At 43.0% G+C, this 18,545-nt stretch overlaps 1 protein-coding gene across 1 annotated transcript; it reads right to left on the minus strand.

The window, feature by feature from the left end:
* Positions 1 to 8,741: 8,741 nt before the first annotated feature.
* Positions 8,742 to 17,275, minus strand: tspy (testis specific protein Y-linked). The gene is made up of 8 exons (XM_086124140.1): positions 15,914 to 17,275; positions 15,729 to 15,806; positions 14,833 to 14,944; positions 13,692 to 13,846; positions 13,255 to 13,331; positions 12,096 to 12,292; positions 11,544 to 11,588; positions 8,742 to 11,449 (listed from the first exon to the last, which is right to left on the minus strand). The coding sequence occupies exons 1-8, from the start codon at positions 16,835 to 16,837 to the stop codon at positions 11,412 to 11,414; spliced, it is 1,626 nt and encodes a 541-aa protein (XP_085980266.1). The 5' UTR covers positions 16,838 to 17,275; the 3' UTR covers positions 8,742 to 11,411.
* Between the last annotated feature and the right edge of the window lie 1,270 nt (positions 17,276 to 18,545).

Below are 18,545 nucleotides of genomic sequence, written 5' to 3' on the forward strand. Positions count from 1 at the left end.
AGTGGTCATGCCTCCTGCAAAAACAAAATGTCACCTCAACACTTGTATATTGGAAAAGTTAATAATTCAGTGAGGCTGCTGTTTTATATTCATGCACGGCCGTTCTCTGAGTGATGCACTTATTGGTCACCGTTACTTTGCAAACCAGGTCGAGAAAAAGAAAAAAAAAAGAATTCCCAGGATTCCACAGTGGCTTGCTCCCGGGTGCATGACAACGGTGACAAAAGAAGAAGGCTGGGTGGAGTGAAGGCGCGATGTGTCCATCTTTGTTCAAAGAGCCGAAGTGAAAAGCAGGCGTACAGACTCTCAAATGGTTTACAACCAACACCTAAATATACCGAGTGTAGGGCCAAGTGAAAAAAATAAAGATGTTTCATAGTTTTGATTTCATCACTGCAACATTATGCACGGTTTGAATACTAACACTGTATATACTGTAAACAATGCATACAACCATTAGCATGTCCTGTTGCTTTTTTTTTGGGGGGGGGGGGGTAGCATTCAGCTCAGAGTGCCTGTTTATGAACAAATATAAAAATCCAACACAAACCATGAAACGTAATATCGAAACAACAAAGAGAAATTAATACAAATAAATACAAAGCCAGAGTCTCAAGTTGTGTTATATTCATATAAATTAATTTTGAGGTAGGTTTTAAAAATGGATAATGAGGGTCTTTGCCTGATGTGCACTTGGGAGGTCATTCCACAGTTTCGGACCAGCCATGGAAACAGCTCTATTTATCCTCTCTAAGCTTCTGCTTAGACTTTGGTACCTCCAGGAGCAGCTGGTCAGCTGATCTGAGTCACCGGTCAGGGGCGAGACCATTTCGACATTTGAAGACAAATAGCAGAATCTTATAATGGACTCTAAAGTGCACAGGTGAAGGGAGGTGACGACCTGAATTGTGTGCTCCCTCTTACATGTTCCAGTGAAGAGGCAAGCGACTGGAGACATTTGAGGGAGGACTAGTTGACTCAAAAATAAAGTGCAGTGCAATAATCAAGCCAAAATCCAATGAAGGCATAGATTACTGTTTCTATCACCGATTCAATGAATAGATAATTTGCATCTCCTCACTGTCAGGTGGGAATCCCATAGGCCACATTTGGTCAATTTCATATTTTCTCACAACTTGATATGTCGTCTGTTATTTTTTGCATTATTAAACGGGATTGTGATCACTCTTAGCCGATCTAAAGTGTTGAAAATATCTTTGACACATGAACTGCTGGATTATGAGTTGAAACAACACAAATGAATGAATGAATCAATTTTATTTTTTAAAAACTACCGTACACAAAGAATCTATTTCATTGGTATAGGGGCAAGAAATTTTGTTTTAGGGGTATGGTTGTTCCAGCACTAGAGGCACACTAGGTTTGTTATTTCTTTTGTGGAACAAACTAATGGGAATCATTGTTCATAGTACGTGAGTTGAATGGAAAAACTTAAACCAATTGAAGACATGTACGTTTAAATTCTTCCTACTTCTTTTTGAACAATACTATGTGTCTATTTTTTCAATTTGATTTTGTTCTTCTAATTGTGTATTTAGTATTTGAAACAAACTACATCATGAATTCATTTATAAAAACTGTCTAAGTGTCATAAAACTCTGATGTTATATTGATGTTGGTGCATAACAGTACATGACAGCGACCGGTACCAAATTGAATGATGCGGTGTTCAGGAAAAAAAAAATCAAATTTGGGGGATTTTCTGAAGAATAGTGGTTTTGGCGGTATGACCACACAAAAGAAAAATGCAAAATGTACCCAAACAAGTGTTTTTTAAGTTGAAGCCACGGTCGCAATCGGCACAATTTGAACATTCAATTCAGTGATTCTTTCACATACCACTAGAGGGAGTATGCAGACCAAGAAGCATGTCTTTGGAATGAGTGAGGAAGCCGGGGTACTCGCAAAAAAACCCACACAGGCACAGGAATATTTTGTCCGCGTACACACAGGAAGGCTGGAGTCGAGATTCAAACTCAGAACTGTGATGCAGACGTGCTAACCGCTAATCTACCGTGCTACATTCTTTAAGAGGTAAAAAAAAAAAAAAGGATAGCATGACTTTTTGTTGGAGGCTGTGGCACAGTGTGGCACACAGAAAAACTAAATAAACATATGAGGCAATGAGGTGTGTCAGTGTGGAAAAGGTCAATAAGGCAGGGGGCAGTTCCTGCACGCAAACCATTAAAAAAAAGAAGAAAAAAAAGCTTGAACTCAAACCTTTGAAACGCACACCCCTTGATGATCTTGACTGATCCGCACACTGAGTATATAAGCAGTGTCCTCGTCTCCTGTTGGCCTCTGGCCACACGTGACCTACGCGCAGTCAAAACGGGTCCGGGATCTTTGCTTCACCCCTGTAGGAGGCATCGCTGCTTTTCCAGCTGAGGAAATGAGTCACGGATGTGTGCTGACTTCAGATTTCCTCTCAACTTTGGCTCCCCATACTTTTTGTGCGTTTGTGCCAGTCTTTGACTGTTAAAGACCCCTTAAAGTGAATTCATTTTGTTGCTAAATTTATCGCATGGCTGAAATCGTGAAAATATTCCAGACCAACGTATGGTGCTCACCTGTGGACAAAGTATTCAACTGTCTTTCACCGTGTCAGTTTTCTTGATTTTTTTTGGCCCGAGCGAAAATTGAGCCGTGTCCTGAAGAGCTTGAGCACCTTCATTGTCAGTGGTTTTCCAACATAGACATGCCATCCAGGTTGCCTATACACCCGGGATATGTGGTTTCCCTTGAGTAATCTGCTGATGTGGCCACTTTAGAGTGCCTTGTTGTCAGTCAATTGTGCCACACAAAGCAGAAGAGCGGAGGTGATTTTGAAACAAAAAGTCCAACTTGCCAAGCAGTGTGAGGATCGCGGATTTGGGCTGGCATTGGAGCACCTTGTTGCAAGCTGTGAGTGCACACGCGTGAGGTCAAAAATGTCTGACAAGACAGGGACTTTGACGTGGCCAGTTTAGAGCACCTGGTGTGTAAAATTCCCAAGACATTTTTCTTTTTCTTCCCGGGGACTGAAAAGGTTTGTGCAGATGAGGAGTGAAGACTGGCCTGAAATGTCCATATATGATGGATGAATGTTGGCTTCTTGTTATTTATCCCTGTAGGCCGACTGCAAGCTGCGGCTGGATCCCGCACCACCAGACCCATCAATCACTCGAGGCACACATTTGTCCCCTTAAGGGAGAAAAAGGAGGGAAAAAAATCATGACAGTCAATTTTCTATTGACAAATTGCAAAGTGTCTACACATGCCCAATGGAGGAGAAAGGCAACAAGTGCATGTTGGGAAGCGGGGTGACCCCATGAGCAAATCACAGGGTAGAGAAAAGATACCGGCTGTTTTCTATCACAACAAACACGGCAAAACTCTTCCTCTAACTTTTATTATCTTACGTGTGAGAAAACATCAACATGAAAAATACAAAAGCAGGTGCTTGATAATATCCTTGAACTTTCGCACACCAACAATTCCGAAAGTAGGGCAACGTCTTTAACATACGGACGAGGGGCGCATCCGCGACACACCGTCTCGGCCGCTCTCCTCATGTCATATACCGGAGCCGAGCTGATTCTTTTTGCAGAGAAAGAATGCATCTTTCCCCCTGAGATGAAGCAGCGTTTGAGTCTCCATATGTCCGCGGGGCCCGCCGCCATCTGCCGACGACACCAGACTGGCACTCTTCCTCCCTTTCCTCTCTGTAAAATGCTTCCAGGAGAAGCAACAGCTGTTGAAGAAGAGTACCGTACAAATAATGACGGGTTAGAGGAAGCTGCTTACTGCACATGAAAAGGAGGGCAGGGAGGATGAGAGAAAAGTTCATCCGTCAGCACTCTTGCGAAAGTTGCCCACTACAATGTACGTCCACAACCGAAGGTGAAATAAGGCCTCGCCTCACATTTTTCACAGAATGCCACGAACGGAGCTGCCTCTTCTTCGACACACCAACGAAGAAGAGCAGCGAAAGTAGGTCAAATCGCCAGTCAATCAGGTGCCCGGTGGTTGTTTCAATCTTTGGACAATGCTAAATGCTATTGCTATCTTGTAGTAATGAAAAAAAAAATCTATTTGAACAGGGAAATCGATTTTGATTTAAAAGATGTGAGTGCTTTGAATCACACCGAATCGTTTCACTTTAAAATGTCCGCTCCTTTAATTTGTTTGGCGCCCTGGATCAAGAATGTTTCCCTCAAAATTTCATAGAAATCACAGAAAGACATTAAAGATGATGTTTGGGGGCTTTTCTTCAGATTTTTGTAGCTTCATCACATACACTGGTGCGTTCTCCTCTGCTCTGTGCCAAATCCTCTGGGCGCAGGCAGCCCAGCCACTTTGCCCTGCCTGTCATGATCGTTGCCTACTAACGCGCTAGTAATTATTATAATTATTTTTATTATAGTGAAACTGGGGCGGCCCGGTGAACAAGTGGTTAGCGTGCCGACCTCACAGTGCAGAGGTCGTGGGTTCGATCCCAGCTCCTGTGTGGAGTTTACATGTTCTCCTCGGGCCTGTGTGGCTTTTCTCCAGGTACTCCGGTTTCCTCCCACATTCCAAAAACATACATGGCAGGTTAATGGAATGCTCTAAATTGTCCCCAGGTGTGAGTGTGAGCGTGGATGGTTGTTCGTTTCTGTGTGCCCTGCGATTGGCTGGCAAGCGGTTCAGGGTGTCCGCCGCCTCCTGCCCGAAGACAGCTGGGGTAGGCTCCAGTACGCCCCGTGACCTTATAAAGCGGATCAGAAAATGGATGGATGGATGGATAGCAAAAGTGTCCCCAGACAGGCTCTGTTTAACAAAGTAGGCCAGATAAGCTCCAGTTCTGGCTATTAGGTTTTTCATAATTGTTAAAAGTGTTAAAGTACAAATGTTTGTCTAATCTACAGCCATTTTTGATAGCCTGTAGGCCAGGGGTGCCCATTAGGTCGATCCTGATCTACCGGTAGATCTAAGACAGGTCCCAAGTAGATCCGAGGAGTGTCGAGGAGAAAACAAACAAACAACCATTTGTGTGTCTTTGTACATGTTAGTAATATATGTTTTGTGTTAATGTACGCTGCACCCTAATCATCTTATCAGTCTCATTTTCACCCCAAAAATATTTAAAAATAAAATAAAGCAGGTAAATCTTGAACCTACGGTGGAGCGTGATTACGTCACCGGAAGTTGTTAGCGCTCAGCAGTCTGCAGTTGCAGCTTGTGATCAGAGCTGTTGCGCTCTATTTTTTATCATCATGATTCTCATTCAGAGTTTGCTTTGTGTACAATTCACCGAGGGCACGGGCAAAGAATAGGAATCTAGGAGGGCGCAGGGAAGCACTTTAAAACGGTACGCGTGAGCTACGATAGTTAACAGGCTGCAAACGTGCGTCGCATGCCTCCGTTTCAGGCTGTTTCTCATCATGGCGTGCGTGTGTGTGTGTTTGTGCGCGTGCGCATGCGCGCGCCTGCAAGGCGTAGATCCCGGGAGGTTAGTTGATCGAAAAGTAGATCTTCGATCCAAAAAGTTTGGGCACCCCGCTGTAGGCTATGCCCAGGTTCAGGCTACTTCAATCTACAACAAAAATAACAATGTTCATTGCTAATAAAGCACCTCCAAATACGTTAAAATGCTTTCTTGACTTCTCCTTCCTCACTGACCACCAAGTGACCACAGGCCCCGAGGCTAATATGACATATTAAATACTGTCAATGAAATCAAAGCATTTTGTTTTTTCATGTAAAAAAAATGCATGTGATTCTATGCATTTCGGGGTTTTGTGGAGCCAAACCGTCCAATTTCTTTCAGCTGCGTGGTTTTGTCACGACGCCGTGAGGGGTGTGCCTTATTTCCAGCTCTGAAAGGTGGCAATCCTACGTTTTGCGCCAAACATGTCTTTTGGAATCATTCCACAAAGTTAAACCTAGGTTTCACACTGGACAGAACACATTTTTTCGGAATGTGCCTTGAGACCTGCTTCACATGGAATGTGTCTTGAGATTACCTGTGGTGAATGGGTGAGATTGGAATGAAATTGACATGATTGAAGAAGAGTAAAAGGCTCATGGAAATGAAAAAATAAAATAAAATCCTGAAATATTAAAATACACCTGCGTGTGTGTGGACATTGTCGAGGTGTAATTCACTGTCAAATTGGGGGGAGGGGTAAAGGTAACAAATTCTGCAATCTGTTCCTTTCTGTGTGTGTACTCACACGTGATTGGTGGGTGGGTGGATTGTGGAGTGGGGGGGGGGGGGGGTGTTCATCAGGAGTGCAGTCATCTGTCTGGTGTGATCGTCTGTAACGGGGCCCAGGCTCAAGCATGCACTCTGCGATCTCCCAGATAAGAGTCATCCATCTGCTGTGTGCGCGCGTTGGGGCCCAGTCAGCTCCTCTTATCATTGCACTGGTCCATTTACCATTTCCCTCTGCCTTACCCCCCCCTGCCCCCCGACCTCTTTCATCACCTCCCACCCCTATCACCTAGCCTGCAATGCTGCTCTTTATCTTGATTAGAGGACGAGCACACAATCAGGAAAATACGTGCTGCAAATTTGTAAATCTGGAGAAAAGAAATTTGCCTGGAGCCTCAAGCCGAAGGGGACACCGAGAAACAGTTGAATTTGGATCGTATCAATGACAAAATAACGGCACGGCTGCGATTTATTGGGAATCCCCTGCCCCTTTACTGTTACTGGCTGGTGGCTTGTAGCAGGGGACCTCGAGAGATGGCTGATATCGGTCTATATCAGCAACACAAGACGTCAACATGAGAGTAAGATAGCAGCCAGTGTTTGCAAACTTACCTTTAAAATTAGATGAGAGGTAAAACTGACGTTGGCGATCGTGAGCGCTGGAACATAGCCCTCCAATCCACTGGGAGCAACTGCGCATGTCAATCAGACTGATTCAATGACTGCTGTGTAGAACTGTCTCAGCAGATCCTGTGGCAGGCCGCGCTTCCTCAGCCGCTTCACGGAATATATCCCCGGCTGGGGGCTTTTTCAGGATGCAGTTGATGTTGGCCTCCCACTTCAGGTCCTGAGAAAGTGTGATTCGCGTGTTTGGCTCCAGGTTGTGTTGGTTGCACCAGAATGCCAGATGCTCGACGTCCTGTCGGTACGCAGATTGGTCACCAATCATGGTTCAGCTTCAGAAAACAGGTGAGCAGGTTCACTTCCCATTTAAGAAGGTAAATAACCATACCCCACATTTTAGCACAGACAATGGGCAGTGAGTTTATATCCTTTGTTGTATGGAGTTCACAAAAGGAAAAGAGCATGACTTTAAGGAGGATAGTCTCAGCAAAGCTCCTGAAGCCCAAAGTAACAGGTCAGCGCGAGGATGCAGTGCTGTGCCTCTATCAGTGTGCCCAACAGTGCATGACATATGATTGACATCCCATCAGTCGCACCTTCTGTCTCCGATTTTTCCTCGGGGAACAGGGGTGAGGGATAGGGCGTTGGTTTCATAAAAATTAAATTAGAGGCAGAAGATGGAGCCAGAGAAGGCTGGATTTTCTTTGAACAGCTCATTTTCTTCAGGTATTTACGGTCAGGTCATGCTGGCAGTTTGAGCATGTATCATAAAAAGTGTGTGGTGGTGGGGGTTTGGGGGGTTTCTAAGCAAATCTAGCGTTTAAGTACCTTTAATATCAGAAAATGATTTTTGTGGATCTTCGTGATTTATTACACATATTTTTTTTCATTATTTAGGACCGTGTCTGGTGAATCATAGGCTTCTGCAATAAAAACAGAGTTAATTTTATGGCTTGTAACACATCTTAACCAGAGTTGCCAATAACTATGGAGGGCACCGTACATGTACTTTGATTCAATTATTACTTTCAGGTATTTTGTACAAGACTGATGCAGCGGGCTTCCAAACAAACAGATGGCGGGCCACAAATGGCCCCCTGGATGTAGCTTGGACACTTCCCCCCCAACACACACACAGTTTGGCTGTTGCCATCCCTGCAGTCATTGGAACAAACTTATGTCCCAATCGATATTGTGCAAGAACTAAGCCTGTTATTAATTTATGATCATGAAACGTGGCCGCTCTGTGGTTGGTGGGGGTTGCTGAACGTGGAAGCAAAATACCTCATTTCACATGGTGTAATGAGTTTCTAACATTAGTATTAATAGTATGTGCCCATCATAGGCTGCATTCCCTGAGTGCTGCTGGGCCTCCAGCAGGACAGATTTTTGTGAGTGGAATATTTATAGCTGTGCATTAAAAGTGGAATCAAGGGTTTAAGTGTACCATTGCAACACTGCTGCCGTTCCTTTGTCTGGGCCTGTCCAAAAATGCCTCGCCGGGAGCTATTTACAGTGGCAGTTTGAAAATGGGAGTGATATCACACACGCATGCCGCTGCACTGGCAGTGAAATCCATTAAAGTGTCACTCTGTTGCTTTTGTTTGATCTCTCTTCAAGAGTGGGGAGGGTGACTTGTGACTTAAATGTCAAAAAGTCATGTCGACAGCATTCATTCAAGTACTCAAGTGTGACAAAAACAGATCTTTATTATGGTTTACTAGATTAGCATTGAGAATTTTAATCTAAAACCTGAAATACTTCCATCACACTCTGATATGTGATACAGAAGGACTTTATTTAAATCAGCGCAACAAAGATGACAAACTACACCACACTGCCATCTTGTGGCGATAAGAAATACACACTAGTGTCGGGTGCAAATGTAAGTGTAACATTAAGACAGTCAACAGCAAAGTCAAACAACTTCCTACTTTATTGGGTCTGACACAAAAGGTGGACATCTCGCCCTTAACAAAATGAAAGTAACCAAAGCAACAAAGGACTACAATTTTCTAGAAAAGCATATGAGAAGGTACAGCGCTAGGGGGGAAAATGTTCATGAGCAAACGTGTTCCAGTGCACCCTGAAAAAGAGACGCGAGTTTAACACAAACTGTTGCAATGTTCGTGAACACATGGCCTTGTGAGCATATGAGGTGTGACAATAAAGAAACGAGATGTTCATGATTCAATGCAGATTGGGTAACTGCTTATATCAGTCTTGCGCAACATTGACATCATTCAGCCCGCCATTCCCAGCCTCCAATTTAAAATTGAGACAAGATCATTTTTTCACTAGGGCCTTGACAAACCAGTGACCTGACTTCGAAATTTTGAGATATGAGCCGTCGTTGGGCTGTGGGTTTGTTTTAGGTTTTTTTGCTTTGAACAACAATTGGAGATACGAATGCCAAATTGTGGCAGTTAACTCAACTCACTTGACAACTATCCACCTTGGCAGACGGTGAAGAAATCTTTAAAAAGTAGCTTCAACCTGTGTAATTCACTCCCAGGTCAAAATAAAACAAAAAAGACAGATGCTACAACAATACTCAAAGGCAGACAGCTTTTATCCTCTGCAAAAAACAAAGAAACAAATACCGGTAATTACTGCAAATGACTGAAACAGTGGAGTTGAGTGAAACTCTTCTTCGTTTTTCTGTGCAACAGTGTTATACTGAGGTCTGGTGGCTGAGTCGTGAACATTAGAATGAGCTGCGATGAATTAATCATGACGCACAAACCGGTTCTTAAACCATCCATCGGCCGAACGGTTTATTCTATTTAATTGTTATTACGTTGTTTTCATAAAAAAAATTGGGTGTGAGGCTGGAATAGATTGATGGCCTTCCCATTCATTGAAGAAAATAAAAATAAAAATACGAAAATGACTATTTTGGGTTACAGGAGTGGTCACGGCACAAATTGAACGTGTATACTTTTGTTTTGATTCTTTGTCAGACTTGTACACAGTTGACATTTACTGGCTGCCCAGGTTTGAGCACGTTATCATGGTCCGTGGTCTTTCCAGTCTTTTAAAAAAAAAAGCCAATTCGCCGGGAAAAGCACACGCTCTTCTATGTGGCAAATTCTCAAGTGTTCTTCGACGGTGTCACTAGTACACAAACGCTCGCATGTCTTCTGACCAAGGAAGAGCCACTGAGAAAACAGGGCTAAAAGCTTGAAGGATGATTTTAGCCTTCATCTCTACTGCCGTTTGAATATGTCAAGTGTCAGTCAAAGATGATGTTCCGTGATATGAACTGCTGAAGGAATACCCCACGTCGCACATCATTTACGTTTCAACAGCTGTATAGATTAAAAAATAGACGGCATGGAAATTCAGACATATCAAAGATGATGATTAAGAGACTAGGTAATTAATTCAGGAGATAAAAATTAATTAAATTCCTACTGGATCGCTTCGGGTCAGCTCTATCACTAAGGATGGGTACCGAAGGTGGGTACTTTTTGGGGTGTGGACCGATTTGGGTCGGTACTCCTGAGCACCGATTCACATCAAATCAAACTGAGCCATGTTTCGGTTCCAAGCGCGTCTTTCAGATGTGACTGTGCGGGAGCAGAGGAGTTGTCAATTGTCCATGGCGCATTCAAACGCAGCGCATGCATGCACACCGCCATAATGATGTCACCCACTCCGCAGGCTTTCACACACACTAAAAATAAAGTTCCGTGTTTGAAGCGAGTGGGACTCGCCTGCTGCCAAGCCAAACAAATACAGTTTATGAATTATATTGTAGTGATGGGAGTAAGCAGTTCAGAAAATGAATGGGTGAAGCCTTGGACTTCCCAGCATGATTTGGTTGAGCATAAATGTACCGCAAATTACTACCATGGAGTACCGGGAACAATTTCCATGGACCAAGAATCTAAACCTAACCGGTTCAAATGTCGAGGTACCCATAAGTAAAAACACATAATTGTGCCATCAGAACGCTGATGCTAACATGAGTGCCACGGTGTGTACAAAAATGTCAAATTCCACAGAGAAACCCTTGACGCAGGCAGTGGCATGTTTGCTGCATTATATATACCGTGTGGGGGTGGGGGAGGGGGGGGCACACTGATGAAAACATTATCTGCTTTTCTTGACTACAGTAGAGTACACATTTTCGTCTTCACAATGCCGAATTGTGAAATCAAGTGTGGGGGGTGGGAGTAAGGGTGGGGGGCGTCCCTGAGAACACATTTTGGTTCAGTTCGAAGTGTTCCTGAAATGTGGTGATGATGTGGTCCAACATAATTGAATAGATTAGAACAGGAAAAAGAGCCCAAAGGATAACGGCTGCTTCCCATGCCTGTGAGATTCTTGTCGTTTGTGTACTTTGCTAAAAGTCGGCTGCAGAACAACGTTGTCTAAAAGCGATCCTTTTGGGCAGTGTACTGTATTCGAATACACCATAGAAAATCATAAGTCACCTTGCCTTGGCTTTATTAAGTTAACCCTGATTTCAAAAGTAGAGATCGTATTTTGGTATATTACAAAAATATGACATTTTGTGCATAACATAACTAACATCCGGAAGATGCTCAGGCATACCCGCTGCTCTTCCTGACTTCCCGTTTCAGGCCGCCTCATCTTCCTGGTCGCTGTCATCCGAGCCTGCCAGGTAAAAGCCAGGCACACTATGTCAGTACAGTATTTGGCTTCACCTTGTAAATGAAAGTCTCAAATGAGCAGACGACAGAACACTTACCGTCAATCACAATTTCTCCACCTTCACCTTCTTCCTGGCTCTCATCTGAGGAGGAGAAAGTTTGGAGTTTTGATGAGGAAAACTGAAAGCACTCATTCCACAGTTCCTACAACTGAAGGCATGCTCAATTTAAGGCTTTTGAATTCCGTTTTACATTCAATTTGGGACCAACTTCCCAATGTTCTCAATGTCCCCATGTTGCCAAAATTGCTCAAGTCTAATTGATGTGCATCTGCTCTTATGAGCACCGCCTCGGGGTGCAACAATTAATCAATAACTAACCAGTTATCAAATTCATTAGATATTTATTTTCATCGTCTAATTATTGAGAGACCTAGTTTAATTTTTAAATGTCCAAATCCTCAGATAGATAGATAAACAGAGACAAATAGGTAGATAATATTCGACATGCGTACACGTTTCTTTCTTTTACCTTATCGACAAATAACTTGGCCATTGGGCTAATGTAAAAATCGGTTATGTCCCTCGAGTACTAAAGTTTGCCCACTGCTTCTCTGGTGCGAGTGTGCTCTAAATCAAAACGTAACCGACCTGCACTCGGTGCCCCTTCCTCCTCCTCCTCCTCCTCGTCTTCTTCTTCTTCTTCTCCTCCTCCTCCTTTTTCCTCCTCTTCTTCCTCTCCACCACTGTGGCCTGGCTCCAGCTCACCGGCTTCCTCGTCTGAGTCAGAGATTACCACACAGTCGTCGCCATTGCCGTGGTCAGCTGCTGTGGCGCCGTCGCCATCACTGGAGGACAACACGCTCAGGTTTATAAGGGGGGGGGGGGGGGGGGGGACCACTCAACTGCACAAGTACATCAGATGGGATTTCTGAACTATGGTGCGCTGCGTGTGAATATCCACTATAATGTGGAATCCAAACTAGGGTACTGTGAGAGATTGGATGTGCCATACTTTCACTTTATTTACAACACATAATGAATATCTTTGTACATCTATCTATGGGAATGGTATAGAGTGTGAGGCATAGACCCTGCATAGAGTAGCAAGTGTAAAATAGGACAGCGGAGACCCCAGACTGTTGACCAGCTGACGCTGTACATCAAGCGAGAAAGGAGGAAGAATTCCAGCTACAAAACTTCAACAATTAGCCACCTCCGTTGCCAAACGTTTATGGAATGTTCTTAAAAGAAAAGGTGATATAACACTGTCGTAATAATGAGCCTGTCCCATCTTTTTGGAAATGTGTTGCAGACATACAATTCGAAGTTGATGATGATTTGCTAAAAACAAAGTTTATCTGTTTGAACAATAAATATCTTGTCTTCACAGGGTATGCAATTTAATATGCACATGCCATACTCCGTTTTTATGTATGTATAACACCATGTCCCAACTTCATTGGAATTGGGTTTGTCGATGTTAATTAGATTCTGAAGGCAGGACAATGACATCCTATTCCACACAATAGCAGAAGGTACATACAAATCATACACCCATCTGTTGCGATTCTTACAACACAACTGCGTTCAACTACACAGGACCATGTTTCACACGGAGCAAGTAAAGTGAGAGAAGATTATCATTAAGTTTCAAAAGAACAGTTTTAAACACGCTAAAGAATGCTCTGCGCTTGCCGATATTGAGAGAGACACCAGTTTTGGCCCATGGAAACATTGTGGACACCAAAACGACTCAAATTCCAGTATATGCTGTACGGATGCAATAAACATTGGGAATGCGACCTACCTGCCGTTCTCTCTGGGCTGCCAGAGAGGCGTGAGGTAGTATCTCAAAGGGTCCCTGTATAGGTCGTCCTTCAAGATCTAGACAATCGCAAACAGATCAGAGAAAAAGTTAAACCAAGTGAGCCTCCCGAAATGTTTATTCATAAAATGACTTGAGGCACCTGGAATTTACAGATACCTGTACATCCATTTGTTTTTATCAACAAATTCTTTTACATTTGTTCATGCTTAATCAATGTAAATTTTGAAGAATTGTTTTATGACCAGGACGACCACTCAAATCATTGTCCCCAATTGGAATCTGCCAGTCACCCGCCTTCCCAAACATTCCCAAAATGGTACTTTATACAAACAAAGTCTAATAACAAGTGACAGGTCATTTTCTTTGTGTTTGCATGCACGACACTATTTGTGAGTGTTGCCAGTTGGCGAACATACCTGCGCGACATCGTCTTGTCCGGGGTTACTGTGGTCGCCAAACCAGCTGAAAAAGGTCTGGTAGACGCCACGTGACATCTTCCTGGGTTCGCTGTGGGCCGTCAAGTTGTGACCACGATTCCACAGGATGGTGTTGGACAAGGACGTTGGAGTTACTGCCAAAATGACATTTTTTGAGGGGGGGGGGGGGGGTAGACAAAATAATAATGGTAAAAGTGTAAAAGTTGAAATCATTTTATAAAACAAACTGATGAAGTTAACAATGATTTTACAGATTAAAATAAGTAGTGGTGCTTTGCAATCTGACTTTAATTTGTTCCATGACCACCAGGGCTGGACGATTATGGAAAAAATGATAATCAGAATTAATTTGATTGAGATCGAAATCGGGATTAATACAACGATTATACAAAACGATTCTTTAACTTCAAAACTTTATTCCACTATGAAACTGAACTACTCAAAACATCATCATGGTCACGTGCTCATTCACCCCGAGATGTTGAACACTATTCTCAAGCACGCTGTTCTTTTTGTCAAGGACAAAATGACTTTGTAAATATCATTTGAATCTCAAACCTTTCGTATTTCCATTCTGCTACATCCACAAACAAACAAAAATTAACCACATGTTATAATGTGATAAGTTATAACGTCAAAACAAGATACCTTTGACTTCTACATTGGGCAAACGGAAAAAAAAAAAAAACAAAAAAAAACAAATCGTTGCAGTTCAGGTCACTGGCGGGGGCTGTGTGTGTGTCTAATTTTTGTATCTTATGAATCACAACCGCTTCATACACTCTTATAGAATACACAACATATTTGAAAGAAAAAAATGACTGACTTTCAAATGAAATATTTTTTTAATACAGTAAATAAACAAGTGAGTGAAATAATCATTCTGCTCCATTTGTGATCAGATCGGTGATTGGTTTTTTTTTCTTTTTAACTTGCCGATCAGCCCCAAAACTCTTGATCTCGTAAAGCCTAAATAATACATCTGTGGACACTGTCAAACAACGCTGAACCTGATCTTTTTTTGTATGGCATCTTCTTCAATGATGCTGGTGTACCGAATTTTGTGACTCCTTCATTAATTGCCCAGTAAAATGAAAAGCAATCCCGTGTTTATTTGTACCTCCCAGTCCAAGTTGCAGCTCCTTCATGATGATGTTGTTTTGGAAGTAAGGGTTCCGTCTGAAGTGGAAGCGGATCTGGAAACCCACTTTGTGGTTCTTGAAAGTTTCAATCTGATGGAGGTGAAATGTTTTCAGAATAATTGACCAGTGAGTCCCAACTACCTTGTGTCACTTGGGAAATGACTCAATTTCAATGAATTGGGCTGAAAACTGTAAAACATTTCATTTCCGACGCACAGCGTATATTTCTTCTTAACTTTTTACACCAGGCACCACTTCTAAAAATACTGTAATGATCAACATTAAAATTCCGAAACTTAGGCTGAAGTGGCATCAAAAACGTTAAAAGGCTACTAAAGGTCTATAACAAGCCAAAGTAACATGCACAGTTTGAACATCAACGCTGTAATGAAAATGGTCAAAGTGTGTTGCACAAAACAAATAAATAAATAAAAAAGACAGTTCTTGAAGATTATATGTTCGTGATCTTTTAAGTTCTACAGTACTTAAACGTTCAAAACTGGTGAACCGTACAAACAAAATATCTTCTCGCCCATTTACTTCTGCTATGTGGGGAAGCCCTTTACTGACTGGCTGAAAAGTTTCAATACACGTTATCCACTAATAAGCTTGTGCAGCTCGAAAATTCTGAGGGAGCCCCCCCCCCCCCCCCCCCCAAGTTAACATGTCAAAATTACCGTGATGCTTCAAACTCTATCACTTGCCCAAAAATAGATTACTTTTTTGTTTACCACTAGTGGTACGTACTTGTATAGGCTGTTCCACAAGAGAATGAAAGATCTGTCATATATTAGTGATATTTTTGGCTTGATTGTGTCACCTGAGTTTTCTGAGGTAAACTATTTTCCAAAAAAGTTTCAAGTGTTTCACCTACCTCCAGATCAGTCATGTAGCTGAGAGCATCCTCGTCCGTCTCGTCAATGTGAGCCGAGAGGTGCGGGTGGTTCAGCAGCTGACGCCTCGGAGTCAAGGTAAAGCATAAACATGTTCACTTACAGAAGGAATTCTCTCAAAGTTGAGCATGCAAGGAGAGAGGGATGGTCTTGGGTGAAAGGATACAGCGGTCACCCAAAAACCGGGGATGTTTTTTGTGATGGAGCGGCGTTGGTCGAGATGGGGCCGCCGCATGCGGCCCATCTTCAGCTCCAGGCGCTGGTGGAGCCAGGCGCTTTTCTTCTCGAGAGCTTCCAGTCTCATCTGAACCTGCGCCAGGAGAGCCACTGACTGTCTCATCTCGGGAGCCATCTTAACAGACACAATGGCGCACTCACCGTCCTCATTCTCCTCATTCTCGGACGGGAAAGAGGAGCTCGGTGTGGAAGAAGATCTAGACAAGGATTCATCACCTTCACCCTCGTTTGCGGCATCATCCGCATCTTCTCTGTCTGCTTTGTGTAAGCTCGTGGAACTGTCAGCGGCAGCTGCCCGCGTTTTAGAATGACCTCTGAGAACTTGCTGGTCCCCACGCCGATTGGCTTTGCTCCCCTGTTTGGCTCTATTAGATGAGCACGGAGTCTCTCGGCTGTCTTCGGCGTCTCCCCCCGTGAGGCTTGCGAGAGCTTCGGCGGCTGCTATGGCCGCCGGGTCAGAATCAGGCTGGTCCAAAAGATTGCAGGGATCGGGTCCTGTGCTTGCATCTGCATCGTCCTTCGAATCAGTACATTTGTGCGCCTCGGCCGACTGGGCTTCCTTGGATTTATGCTCAGCCGAAATGGAGTTGTTGACAGGTGCAGAAGTAGGGGTGTACTGTACACAGTGCGAACTTTCTGCTTCCTCTTCATGCTCCGAATGTTTTTCTTGCCCAGCTGCTTCTGTGCTCTCGCCGTTTTTGCATCGCTCCGCGGCATCCTGCACGTCACGACACGCGTCGTCCACTTTCGAGGACTTGCTGGGAATAGAGCCTCCCTCATCCCGGTCCGGTGAAGGACACCTTTTCCTCGATTCGGAGTCGGCGCTCTGCTTGCAGTCCGTCAATTCACTCATGCTGGCGAGCTAGCCAAAGCAGCTAACAAGCTAGGTAGCCCGCGAACACAATTACGTGAAATTTCAACGTACCCACCAACACTCGACTCAACACAACGGATAAGCGTCGTGGTTTCGCGATTGACTTATTTGTCTCTTGACGTAATTTACATCCTCAATGACGTCTGGACAGGATGCAGCTCGCTCGCGGCCTACGGGAAACGATAGGAAGAAGCAGTTAAATGCTAAAGCTACTTAGCTCGACGTTACCCATGTCGTGTAACCTCGCAGTCGGAGGCGACACATTTCCAAGAAAAGGGAAGACGCGCAAGACAAAGACCAGTAAAATAAGATAACTCGCGTAGCTATGGTCTAATTCCAACGCACGTTCTTAGTTCTGTTTCTTAATCCTTCATTTTACTATCCGCGTTATCGCCGTAAGGGAAAAAAACAATGCTGTGATTGGTTCCAGCACGTCGCGCTAAAAGCTCTCGACCAATCGGATTCAAGGGTGTGTTTACTGCCTGATAACCGTGCAGAAGGGGTGTGCGATATGGCAACGTTAGGGATCGCACCTATGTCGATACTTTTCATCATTAATGTGACGCTTCATCACATTGCTAAAACTAAATAGTACATTTTCATTTATCACGTGTTTTGTGACATATTTTCCTTCACCGATGACTACAATCCTGTTTAGAGATTGGGCGAAATGTATACATATAGGTGAATTGGGCGAAATGTATACATATAGGTGAATTGAAAGTAGTGTACTGCATAATAGTAACCAAACAAATTTCCCCACATTGTCACGTCTGAAATGTATTCTTAAAAATTACAAAGTGCACAAAATTGTCAAACGTAAATAATAATTTTCAACAAGTTCAATAAAAAGGTGTTGTACATTTTTTAATTCTTTACATTTTCTTTCTGGTGTACAAAATCATCACTGCACACCAAAAAATAGATAAATAAACAAGCCATTTTTTTAGCCAAGTAGGAGGTGTGTTCAGCATACAACGTAACAATAAAACAGAAGTTCTGCCCGTTAGAGCACCTCTTGACTGGCTTCGAGGAAAATCTTGAAACTAATTGTAATTGTTCAAATACAATGAAAACAACTTAACGATAACCGAAGGACCCCAAAGCCCTCAGCACAAATAAATGTGATCATATTAGTATAAGAGTATACAGTATAGTAGGGGTGTAAGCGATACATCCATTTAACGGATGTATCAATGTGTCTGTCCTGCAATCCGGGTACATCGATAGGCGCTGGACAACTTTACATCAATACTGGCCACACATCGACACAACATCCTTTTTATTAGTTATTGATCAACTGAATAAATATAATTAAAAAAATAATAATAATTTTATTCTCAAAATTCCTACTACACTTTTATTTTTTATTGAATTCTCAATGTTATTTTTAATTATCTCTTATTACGGTAGTTTTTTGCTTGTATGTGTTATTTTCGGTTGGCGCCGGGGATTGACATCAAGCATGCAACGTCAGTCATGGAAGCACGGAAGAGTAGACTTAAGATGAAACAATGCGTAAATTTCCATGGAAACACTTTAGATCTTGCAAGATCGACTTGACAAGACAGTTGTGTATAGCATTTTGCAAATGTCACGTGATATATAACAATTTGTCAATGCATCAGAAACAGCAAGAAACGTTATCATAATCTACAACAGCGATTGCTGTGCAAGGTACCGTGAC

Source organism: Hippocampus guttulatus, chromosome 1, assembly GCF_054856545.1.
Source record: "Hippocampus guttulatus isolate MCC_2025c chromosome 1, RoL_Hgut_1.0, whole genome shotgun sequence".
NCBI classification, from domain to species: domain Eukaryota; kingdom Metazoa; phylum Chordata; class Actinopteri; order Syngnathiformes; family Syngnathidae; genus Hippocampus; species Hippocampus guttulatus.

Coding starts and splice junctions, on each gene's coding strand:
- tspy (XM_086124140.1), bottom strand. CDS start 16,837: ATGAGTGAATTGACGGACTGCAAGCAGAGCGCCGACTCCGAATCGAGG. Junction 13,332..13,691: donor GACAAGACGATGTCGCGCAG/GTATGTTCGCCA, acceptor GCGATTGTCTAG/ATCTTGAAGGACGACCTATA. Junction 12,293..13,254: donor CAGCCCAGAGAGAACGGCAG/GTAGGTCGCATT, acceptor GTTGTCCTCCAG/TGATGGCGACGGCGCCACAG.